Source organism: Berghia stephanieae, chromosome 6, assembly GCF_034508935.2.
Source record: "Berghia stephanieae isolate SIO BIC M18660-M18661 chromosome 6, UCSD_Bste_1.3, whole genome shotgun sequence".
In the NCBI taxonomy this organism is placed as follows: Eukaryota; Metazoa; Mollusca; class Gastropoda; order Nudibranchia; family Aeolidiidae; genus Berghia; species Berghia stephanieae.
In genome coordinates this window covers 65480364-65492972 of record NC_088365.1, presented here as the reverse complement: position 1 = coordinate 65492972, position 12609 = coordinate 65480364, and the positions used below count along the sequence as shown (strand labels likewise).

General features: G+C 36.8%; 1 protein-coding gene across 4 annotated transcripts in view; it reads left to right on the top strand.

Annotated features, from left to right (window-relative positions):
* Nucleotides 1-317: 317 nt before the first annotated feature.
* LOC144975464 (centrosomal protein of 41 kDa-like) overlaps nt 318-12609 on the top strand; it is a 28950-nt gene continuing 16658 nt past the window's right edge. For 2 of the 4 annotated variants that reach the window (XM_078919569.1, XM_078919568.1), the window contains exons 1-3: nt 318-447; nt 2404-2467; nt 4362-4409. In XM_078919569.1, the coding sequence (XP_078775695.1) occupies nt 352-447; nt 2404-2467; nt 4362-4409 (208 nt within the window). In that variant the 5' untranslated portion in view covers nt 318-351. Of the gene's footprint in view, nt 448-2403; nt 2468-4361; nt 4410-10316; nt 10382-12406 lie in introns of those variants that run through there. The other 2 variants (XM_078919571.1, XM_078919570.1) reach the window with 2 other exon arrangements.

Genomic DNA, 12609 nt, shown 5'->3' with positions numbered 1-12609 from the left:
ATAGATACCGAATTAATGGTAATTACTACATTCTCAGCCAACAACAAAATGGCGCTGAATGCTTTCATTGGTGGACACTTTTTTAGGCTTCGTACGTATTCTCATTCGTTTAATTCTATGGTTTATTTATATTTATATATTTATTCATTCATTCATTAATTTATTATTTGATCTATTTTAAATTCATTTTTTTCATTTACTTACTTGTCAATTCATTCATTTATTTATTCATATTTATTTACATATTTATTTATTTATTTATTTATTTATTTATTTATTTATTTATTTATTTACTTGACGTTGTCTCCTCAGCAATCTAATTTAGCGATATTAACTTAGTAAAGTACGAAGATGGGTACCAGGGGAGGCTACCACTATTGCTCTTGTAACATTCCGACGACGGTAACTATCAACAAGATGTCTGCTCGCGGTCGAAAATCGGCGAATGTAAGTTACTATTATAAAAACTGAATCCTTTCAAAAATAAATTTATGGACAGTGTTTTAATTCCATAAATGCATTAAGCTCTGATCTGATATTCATTTAAGATTATCATTAAAATGAACCGTATATAATCATTGTGAAAGTCCTCGCCCCCGGTTCAAGTTCAACTTTTACTTTTTAAATTTTTACTTTGGAGGAAGTGACTAGGGAGACTAAGATTTTGGTCTCCATAGCTATAATTGGCCAGTTTGGCTAGGGAGACCTAGCCATATTGGTCGATTTTGGCTAATGAGACCAACATTTTGGCCTCCCGGCGTAAAACTGTATTTTAGTTTATGGAACTGTTTCTTCGTGTTGGAGTTGAAGAGGCGAGTTTTTTCCTTCTATTATTGCTTGCCTGTTTGTTTTTGTTGCTGTTCTTGCTTTTTTTTTTTTTTTTTTGGGGGGGGGGGGGGGCGGATGGTTCATTTTAAGGTAATAATCACGCCTCTTCCCCACCCCCACTCCACACCAAAAAATGTCAGAAAAGAGATTGCAAGTTATCGGCCAGTCGCCACACAAAATTTAATTACTTAATTAATTTTTTTAAAAACAATATTTTTAAATTTTTGCTAGGTTAACCGTATATTCATCATTTATAGAACTGCTTCTTCATGTTGTGGATTGTTTTTGTTAAAAAAAAATAAAAATCATTTCTTTTTTATTTATTGGTTTGTTTGTTTTTAGGCCTTTTAGCTAACATCATACCCCTACCCGCCCCCCCCCCCCCTCCCCCCACCCCCTCATACGAAATTTTAAAAAGTACTCTTCTCTTTTAAATTCAATTTTGGCAAGACAGACCCTGATTTTGACCTCCCGAGTAAAGCTGTGTTTTCATTTATGGAATTGTCGGCGGCTTTTTCTTTTTAAATCTCGTATCATAGTCTGCCTCACGCCCACCATCTCGGTTGTTTGTGGGTCAGATCAAATGAACCAGTAGTATAGGCAGACTCACTTTTAAAAAATGTTCCTATTTTCTACTGAGACACATATTCAGTTGAACTTAAAAAAACCAAAGATCTGCTGTCTGCGTCAGCTCACAAAAAACAGGGAACCGGAGAACGATGATAGAGTGGGGACTACCTCAGGCCTCATCCTACCATGTGTTAGGGGTGGGGCAGGGTCAGTGTCATTTAATATTAGATAATAGTGCATGCGGAGCTCTACTGAGAGAAAATTATAAACTGATGACGGAGTAAGGGGGGGGGGGGGGGGGAACCCACAAACTACCAAGTTGTTGGGAACAGGAGAGACCATGAGAGAAAGAGAAAAAGCCGCCGCACTTCGATGGTGTTTTTAAAACTATCCTATTTTCTTCCTTTTTACCGACACTGATGTGACCTAAATGTGTTGCAAGCACCGTAAAACCCTTTTACAAACAAATAGAAAATGCATAATGTTGCGAGAAAATAACATAGAGGGTTAAAGCATGGAATTTGAAATAAATAAATTGATTTATTTTCTAATATCATATTAGGCTAAGTATTTCATAAGCAAACAGACTGACACTCTTGAAGTAACATACATTCACGGCAAGCGTCCATAGAGACAGCACAGCCATATTCATTCATTTCATAAGCTACTTACCTTTTACGTTGGATGAACCCATATTTCGGAAGATCCCAAGTGTCATACTTTTGCAACCTGACAATCTAGTGAAAATATGACTCGGGATCGGTAGTCCGCCCCTACCCCCTTCTTGATTATATTATGTTTTTGAAAACTTAAAAAACTCCCGATGTCTCTCGGAAGGAAGTAAAAAAATCTACAAAAAATCCATTTTGGCAACCTGGTTGCTAGTCTAAACCTCCGTAAAATTACTCCACTCGATGAGGACCACTTTTTTTACGAAAGTACACTAACTTGTTCTGCCATAGTGCAATAAACCTTTTTTTAATTTTTTATTTAAATTTCTTTCAGCCCATGGAGAAAAAAGTACCAGAAAATCCAAAGTACAAACATGTCAAACACACGGTTGACACAGGTAAGTTACAGTTACTGTTGTCCTTTTTATTGATTTTTTTCTTCTTCTCATTTTGGGTTTTCACTTTTAAAAAATGTTAAAAATAATATTGGATATGTGGTTTGATTTAAGGGAAGATATCAAGTTTTGATATTACTTATGAGCCTTTCGTATCTTTGTCATCAGACTGGAATGCCTTGTCTGCTTCCATCAGGTCATGATTTATAGGTCTAATCAGCAATGTCAATCTGAGGCAATCGTCTGCAGTGCCTGAAGATCCTCAATGGTGTTGCCATTCAGTTGCTGATCTGTCATCTGCATTTTTTGCGGCCGCAAATGGCAATTTGCGGCTGCAAATATCAGGGCGATCCGCAAATTTTGGCAAATTTCCCAAAATTGGCAAATCGTGGCAAATTTTGGAAAATTGGCAAATTGCGTGGCAAATTTTGGGGGAAAAAAGAAGAGAAAACAAAATAACGAAAAAAAAAGTGCGAAACTTCAGAAATGTTGCAGCTTTGCCTGGGCCCAAACCAAGGGAAGCTACTCTCTACGGATAATGATCCTTTAAAATCTTTGTAACAACGCTATTCATAATGTAGCCTCCTTAAATATAAAAAATTGTCTTTTAATATATTTTTTTCTGTATCGCGTGTTAATTTTTACTGAAACGCTTAGTTCTCCTCAGCAAATTTTTTGGCAAATTTTGGTCTTTTTGGCAAATTTCTTGGCAAATTTTGGGGTTTTTGGGGGCAAATTTTGGCAAATTGTATGTCCCATTTTGGCAAAAAATGCAGATGACAGGCTGATCCTCTAATGGTCTTAGATATTGAGCTTGAGCTTTTATATAGCGCAATATCCACTAAACGTTCTCAAAGCGCTTTACAAAGGGTCCCTAGCCAATAGCAACACTCAACATTTAGGACGTTATACCACAAGACCACGTATCCAAGACTTCAGAACTTTAATCAATGAAACACCTATGGGTCTGGGTTGGATGTTGTGTTGGAGGCTGAGAGGTGGAGACCATTGAAAATGTTGCTGTGACGTTGGATCAAGTGTTGCTATGTGGTTAAGTGGTATGACACTCGCTTTCGGATCGGAAGGTCCTGAGTTTGAGCCCTTGGAATAGGCTCTTTACTCACATTCTCTCACCGTATTCAGGTGTAAAATGAGTACCTGGTCGTTAACAGCATTGTCTCTTTCCTGAAAAGATTGCAATATCGCCTGACAGGTGTCATGTCTCGTTCTACATGTTATGTGTTGCTGTTGGTCAGGGACCCATTGTAAAGCGCTTTGAGCACATTTAGTGGATATTGCGCTATATAAAATCTCAATTTAATTTAATTTATTGGATCAACATTCCTCAGGAAGAACGGCGGAGGCTGCTGACCTCTAGTTTCTTTTTATAAAATACCCAACTTGTGGTCTTTTACATAGCACAATATCCACTAAACATGTTTCAGCTCAAAGCGGATCCCTAGCAAATAGCAACATTTAACATGTAGGACGAGACATGACACCTGTTGGGCGGGATTACAATATTTTCAGACAGAGACATCCCTGTTAACAGCTAGGTACTAATTTTACACCTGCATACCATGAGAGAATGTCAGTAAAGAGCCTTTTCCAAAGACTGAACCCAGGACCTTCCAATCAAAAGACGAGTGTCATACCACGAGACCAGATAGCCGCACAAGAAGAATCATGAGAAATGTCCTGGACAAAAAGAGTAACAAACCAGGAAGTGTTTGATTGAAAAGACATAAGACGCTCCTTCCTTAGAACCATAAGAGAAAGACGATGAAAATTCAGTGGTCACATATATACAGAATTAATATTGAGGTAAAAATCATCATACGAAAAAAAAAAGTTCATGGAATCCCATATTTTCACAGAATTTTCTCTGGTTTTTCAGGGGCCAGTATGTCCAAATACTTGGAGAAGGTTGAGGAGTTGAAGCGAGGTAAGCCATTTCTCCACTTTTTTCTCCTTCCATCTAAGCCCCACCCCTTCTTTCCCACTGTTTGTCTCTTTCCATTACAGGGCAATGTTCTATCAACTCATGTTTATCCTTATTCTCTCCCTTCTCTCTCTCCCCCCCCCCCCCCCCCCCCACATCGCCCCATTATTCTGGTTTTACTTTTTACAAACTCTCTGGCAACCACCCTCTCTCTCTCTCTCTCTCTCTCTCTCTCTCTCTCTCTCTCTCTCTCTCTCCCTTTCTCTTCCGTCTTCGTCTTTCTCTCTTTATTTATTTCAGTCACTCTCTCTTTATCTTTTCCCCCCTATCACTCTCTCTCCCTCCTCCCCCCCTCTCTATCTCTCTCTCCCTCTCGCTTTCTCTCTCTCTTCTTCTCTCTTCCCCCCGCTCACTCTCTCTCCCTCTCTGTCTCTCTCACTTCCTCTCTCTCTCTCTCTCTCTCTCTCTCTCTCTCTCTCTCTCTCTCTCTCTCTCTCTCTCTCTCTCTCTCTCTCTCTCTCTCTCTCTCCCGTCTTCGTCTTTCTTTATTTCTTTCAGTCACTCTCTCTTTATCTTTTCCCCCTCTCACTCTCTCTCCCTCCCCCCCCCCCCCCCCCTCTCTCTCTCTCTCTCTCTCTCTCTCTCTCTCTCTCTTTGTGTTTTCCCAATATTCAGTTTAAATATATTCTTAATACACTGGCTTTTTAAAACACATAAACTCACATTCACAAAAATTAAAACGCGTGTTTGATGGTTATAGTTGTTTGTTTGATGTTGTTTTGTTTGGTGGATGATTTTTGTTTTGTTTTTTTGGGAGGGAAAGGGAGGGGGGTATTTATTGGTTTGATTTGTTTTTTTAAAAATATATTATTCTCGTCGTTGAGTTTTATTCTATGTGACATATTTGTCTTGTTGTTGTTGTTGTTTTTTAATTTATTGGTTTACGGTTTTTTTTTTTCTGTTTGTTATTGTTTGTTTGCTTTTTGGTCTTTTCTTTCAAGGTATGTTTCTTTTTTTTTTTTTACGCGATCGCGGAATAGTTGCTGCTATTTATTCTGTACGAAACAAGCGCTCGTCGAGTGGAATCAAAGATAAAAAGCCATGTCAAGACATTCAAAGAGCAGATGTTTAAATTATGCGATATACGTATAAATACTTGTATCTAATCGGATTTGACGCTGAGATCTGTAGTCGTACATTGCCGTACTCTGGAAAAAAAAAACATATTTTAAAATTTGGCCAGAAAACTCGTCCTTCAAATATTGATCGATTTAAATGACCCTCATCTTGGCACAAAAAAAAAAACCTCTCAAACCTGGGACTTCGCGAAGTCTTCCTTAAGTCCTAGGTTGGAGAGTTTTTTTTTTTTTTTTTCCAAAATGTGGGTCATTTAAATCGATCGATATTTGAAGGACGGGTTTTTCTGGCCAAATTTTAAAATATGAGTTTTTCCAAAGTACGGTAGTTATAGTAGTCGTCGACCTTCTAATACTAACGGGATAATTTGACTCTAATCCGCCATGGCATTGTGTGAACTGCTATGCCAAACTATCGGAATAGGACAAAACAGTTTATTTTTCTGTCCCTTTTTCATTTTGGCTAGAAAACTTTTATGTGCATCAAATTTTGATCTATTAAAAATGACCCGCAACTTGTCTCAAAAATTATATATATAAATAGATAAATAAATTAATTAATTAATATGATTGAGGGGAGTTAGCAGAGTGCTCGACAGTTTCTTGGAGCGAATGTAAACAGACACCTCTGGACCGAAAGCGAGTGTCATACCACAAGACGACTTAGTCGCATTTATTGTTGATTTTGTTTGTTTATTTTTCTCTGTTTTTTAAAAAAATATTTTATTTTATTATATATAGTTTTTAGGGTACTTTATTTGTTTTGTGTTGGAGTGTTTTTTTTTTTTTTTTTTTGTTAACTTGAGGGTCATTTTAATCGATCGATATTTGAAGTAAAAGTTTTCTGAGAATTTTTTTTTTTTGGGGGGGGGGGGGGGGGGGGGAGGGAGAGGGGGGGGGGGGGGGGGGGTGAGGGAGAGGGGGTGAGGGAGAGGGGGTGAGGGAGAGGGGGTGGGGGGTGAGGTGAAAAAACGCGTTTTGTCAAAATTAGGCCGTGTATGTAAGTACACGCTGTAGTGAGTGGTATGTCGTACCGTGACTGGCGGGCATTGTTGTTACACGATCGAGTTGATTCGATATCACATTAATCACGGCGTATCGATCAGCCAGTGTTTGTCGATATTCATGAAGTCTACCGGTGGATAGGCTCGGATTGAATCAAATCAAAAGGTAGAAGAAAGTGGTTATGCTTGATGACACCCCCCCCCCCCCCCCCAATTACTTCACCCTGGTTCAGTTGGTAGAGCATTCGCCTCACACACCAAGAGACCAAAATCGATCCCGGTGAGGTTTTTTTTCTTCTGACCCCCTCCCCTCCCCACCCACCCACACACACACACACACACACACACACACACCCAACACTCATAATAACTCCCCCCCCCCCCCAATAAAAAAAAAACAAACAAAAAAACAAAAACAACCAAATAAAAAAAAAACAAAAACTTCTTGATATTTTCAACTTTCAGTTCGCTGCGATATCTCATTACAAAAAAATAAATAATTAAAACTAGAACATTTATATAGCGTATATTCACTAAACGTTCTTGAATCGCTTTACAGGGGTTCCTTAACCAACATCACCACTTAATATGAAGGACGATACATGACGCTTGTAAGGACTGGTAGGCGGTCTTATATTTTTATTCCCGATAACGACAACGCTGTTAATGGACCTGTACCAGCGACATCTATGTAGTCCTAGACCTGTACTCATTTTTCACCAAGTAAGGTGAGAGAATGTGAGTCAAGAGCCTTTTTCAAGGACTCAACTACGCGCCGCTTAGAGCATAGCAGTACTCGAACCCTGAACTTTTCATATATATTGAGCTTTTATATAGAGCAATATCCACTTAACGTGCTCAAAGCGCTTTACAAGGGGTCCCTGGTCAACAGCAACATTTAACATGTAGGACGAGACATGACGCCTGTTAGGCGATATTACAATTTTTCGGACAAAGACAACGCTGGTAACGGCCAGGTACTCATTTTACACCTGAGTACGGTGAGAGAATGTGAGTAAAGAGTCTTTTCCAAGGACTCAACTATGCGCCAAGCGAGGCTCGAACCCATGACCTTCCGATCCGAAAGCGAGTGTCATACTACAAGACCACATCGCCGCACATATAATGTGATCCACCTACTCGAAACGGTTTTATGGCAGGCGGGGTAAATCAGGTAAAACTAAAAACGTTCAAGGTTATACATTATAGTTTAGAGCATTTCATCTAAATGCACAACATAAATGTGTTATTATAATGATGATGATGATGGTGATGATGATGATGATGATGATGATGATGATGATGATGATGATGATGATAATGATAATAATAATAATAATAATAATAATAATAATAATAATAATAATAATAATAATAATAATAATAATAATAATGATAATAATGATAATGATAATAATAATAATAATAATAATAATAATAATAATAATAATAATAATAATAATAATAATAATAATAATATTGATAATAATAATAATAATAATAATAATAATAATAATAATAATAATAATAATAATAATAATAATAATAATAATAATAATAATAATGATAATGATGATGATGATGATGATGATGATGGTGATGGTGATGATGATGATGATGATGATGATGATGATGGTAATGATGATGATGATGATGGTGATGATAATAATAATATTGATAATAATAATAATAATAATAATAATAATAATAATAATAATAATAATAATAATAATAATAATAATAATAATAATAATAATAATAATGATGATGATGATGATGATGATGATGATGATAATTTGAACGTTATTGTCCAGGAACGGCAATTCGTGTTTGGTTTCATTGCATTACATAAGTCAGTTACAATGGCAGTTATCCATGTAAAGACATTCTCTCTCTCTCTCTCTCTCTCTCTCTCTCTCTCTCTCTCTCTCTCTCTCTCTCTCTCTCTCTCTCTCTCTCTCTCCCTACTCTCTCTCTCTCTCTTTCTTTCTCTTTCTCTCTCTCTTTCTCTCTCTTTCTCTCTTTCTATCTCCCTCCCTCTCTCTCTCTCTCTCTCTCTCTCTCTCTCTCTCTTTCTTTCTCTTTCTCTCTCTCTTTCTCTCTTTCTCTCTCTCTCCCTCTCTCTCTCTCTCTCTCTCTCTCTCTCTCTCTCTCTCTCTCTCTCCCCTCCTCTCTCTCTCAAATTCAAGTAAGTTATAGGTAATACGAATGTGCATTGATTTGTGTTCCGTATCGCCACAAAAGGCTCATAATGAGTATTTAACGACTGCCACCGGACAGGCTATGGTCTGCAGAGCCGCCAACTTGAAATTTCAAAAGTTCGTAGTTTTTTTTTTTTTTAACTCAGTCAATCCTAGAGATTTTTGCTACTTTTCAAAAATTGAGTAAAAAAATGTATTCAAAATGAGCATGTGTAGATATCTTGTTTTATTTAACCATCATTAACCTGTAAAACCTAAAAATATTAGCTTTGATACTACGCCTATAATTTGTCTCAGAAAATTGTTATAGATAGGCATGGGGTAAAAGTAACCCGGGTTAAAGACGGATATATATATATATATATATATATATATATATATATATATATATATATATATATATATATATATATATATATATATATATATATATATATAGTCGATATTAGGGTTGAGTGAGTTAAGAAAACTGAAGAAACATAACTATAAATAGCTTTAGAATTAAGTAAGTTTCGCTCAAATTGATCAGAACCAAACTTTCCTCTTCAACATGATATAGATAGTTCGAAGTTGATGTCACTCGAGTCTTTGTTATTATATTTTGCCATCCGGGTTTATGAGTAATTCTCACTAAACTGTTTTAACCTGACTATAAAAGATCATGGTTACAAAAGGTTTTGTGTGTTGGTCCTTTAAACTTCCGGATGTCAATGTTGTGAGCTCCTTAGCCTAGCGCATACTATCTATAAATTGAATCAAAGACACATAATATGTAATTCTGTTACTGGAGCCGAAAATTCGTAATACTACGGACATTTCGTAATGCTTAGGCAGGTCTGGTGTTCTATTTTTGTACGACCTTGCCTTTTGCTGCTAACGACGCTGTGACCAAGTTGACGCGTTGAATAGGAAATAAATATTCTTGGGAAGACTTTGTCTTGTTTCACAAGATTTGGAATCAGTTGTGGAGTCATTTGTTGGTAGTGGTAGCCAAATTCATAGTCATTTTTGCCGTACTTTGGAAAACCCCATATTTAAAAATTTGGCCAGAAAACTCGTCCTTCAAATATCGATCGATTTAAATGACCCTCATCTTGGAAAAAAAAACTCTCAAACCTGGGACTTTGCGAAGTCCCAAGTTTGAGAGTTTTTTTTCCAAGATGAGGGTCATTTAAATCGATCGATATTTGAAGGACGAGTTTTCTGGCCAAATTTTAAAATAAGGAGTTTTTCCAGAGTACGGCAGATTTAGTATTCACTTTGGCCGTGTTAGATTGTAAATGACATCACAGTTAGATATTCAAGTCTGTGAAAAGATTTTTTTGTTTACGTTGATGCTTCAATACTTTGATATATGTATAACCTACCGTCTGAAGAAATTGGTTTTGATGTCGAGGTGATATTATTTGAAGGACGAGTTTCTTTCTGGCCAAATTTTAAAATACATGGGTTTCCACAAAGTACGACCGTTGACTTGTTAGACGCGGGCAGGCAGACTGGGTCTAGTTATATCTAAATCTCATTAGCCATTACAAAGTGTGACAACTTTCTGCTTACTTACTTTGTGAATGAACGGAGATCGTGTTTACACGGAATAGGCTACATTAATACCACGATTCTTACTGATCGCGGCGGTAGTTCTGGTTTCTTTTGATGGTTTTGTAACCAGTTTTCTTTCCCTGGAAGAAGTTTTTGTAGTGTATATCTACACGTTATTGTTGCCTCAGTGACTGACTGAATAATGAAAATGTTACTGTTTTCATTTACCGTGTTTTGTTGATAAAGGGGAAACCCGAAACGTTCACAGTATCTGTCTTCGTTTAGTAAATTGTAGCTTACATTTCAATACTTATCGTTATTTATTTCCTTAGTGACTGACGACTGTGTGTGTGTGTGCTCTTTGTCTTAGCCAATGTGCATCTATAAATATTATTTATACGTAGTAAAATACCGTATATGCAGTTATTAACCAAATGGATAAAATGAAACATTAGGGAGCAGGCACTGGTGTAAGATAAAGATCTGGAAAAAATAGTGTTTATGATACAGTGTCATACAAAGTAAGAAACAAAAATACAAGAGAAAGAAACAAACAAACCATTACAAATGATCAGTCAACAGTTGAGGAAGAAGACTGGTTTTTGGGATGTTATTTTGTTTCTTGTATTTTTCATTCTTGCTTTGTCTGGCACTGTTACACAGACTTTTTTTTTCTTCAGATGTTTAACCAAATGAATAAAGATGTGAAAAGTGTGTATTAAAAGTTAGAGGTGTATTTTTAAAAGTCTGGGTTCGAGCCTCGCTTGGCGCATAGTTGAGTCCTTGGAAAAGGCTCTTTACTCACATTCTCTCACCGTACTCGGTATAAAATGAGTACCAGGCCATCGGAAAAAAATTATAATATCGTTCTACATGTTACGTCTTGCTGTTGGTCAGGGACCCCGTGTAGAGCGCTTTGAGCACGTTGAGTGGATATTGCTCTTTATGAAATGTCTTTTTTTTTGTTTGGAAATTATTTTGACTACTTTGTCACTTCGGTATAGCCAGATGGATTGGAGCATCTACTGTTTTCTGGAAAAGAACACAAGTGTTGACGAGTTGTTTATTGACACTTTATTCTAATCATGAGTTTGAATTTATTATGGGAATTAGTCAGCTTGGCGTTCTGATATCTGGCGTATAAGCTGAAGGAAGTGTGGATTATTTTCCCTTTCTAGTTCTCTGGATTTGGCAGTGTTTTATATTATGTAATTAGATTTTGTTCCAGTCTCTGATTTATATTAGTAGTAAGGTAGTAGTTAAGTGGAAGTAGGTGTTGCTGAAGAGGTAGTGGTAGTAGTAGTAGTAGTAGTAGTAGTAGTAGTAGTAGTAGTAGTAGTAGTAGTAGTAGTAGTAGTAGTAGTAGTAGTAGTAGTTGTAGTAGTAGTAGTAGTAGTAGTAGTTGTAGTAGTAGTAGTAGTAGCAGTAGTAGTAGTGGTGGTGGTGGTGGTGGTAGTAGTAGTAGTAGTGGTAGTAGTAGTAGTAGTAGTAGTAGTAGTAGTAGTAGTAGTAGTAGTAGAAGTAGTAGTAGTAGCAGTAGTAGTAGTAGTGGTGGTGGTGGTGGTAGTAGTAGTAGTAGTAGTAGTAGTGGTGGTAGTAGTAGTTGTTGTTGTTGTAAAGTACTAGTAGTAGTAGTAGTAGTAGTAGTAGTAGTAGTAGTAGTAGTAGTAGTAGTAGTAGTAGTAGTAGAAGTAGTAGTAGTAGCAGTAGTAGTAGTAGTGGTGGTGGTGGTGGTAGTAGTAGTAGTAGTGGTGGTAGTAGTAGTTGTTGTTGTTGTAAAGTAGTAGTAGTAGTAGTAGTAGTAGTAGTAGTAGTAGTAGTAGTAGTAGTAGTAGTCGTCGTCGTCGTCGTCGTCGTCGTAGTAGTAGTAGTAGTAGTAGTAGTAGTAGTAGTAGTAGTAGTAGTAGTAGTTGTAGTAGTAGTAGTAGTAGTAATACTAGTAGTAGTAGTAGTAGTAGTAGTAGTAGTAGTAGTAGTAGTAGTAGTAGTAGTAGTAGTAGTAGTAGTAGTAGTAGTAGTTGTTGTTAATGGTGATGACGATGATGTTGATGTTTCTTGAGGTGTTGCCAGAGTTTGATACCCGTGCTTGTTACTGAATTTACTGCTACTACTGTTGACAATATACTTTCAGTTTATGCCATACCTGCACGGACAGTGCTAACTTTATTTCTTTCCTTTCCCACCAGTGTCAATATTTCTAGCGTCAAAAATGTTTCTATTGTTTGATAGGATTAAGAACTGTTCAATGATTAATTGCATCGACACGGGACTAGAATCCATTCTACAGCCACGTTCATTTCGTCATATTGAATCGGCTATCTTC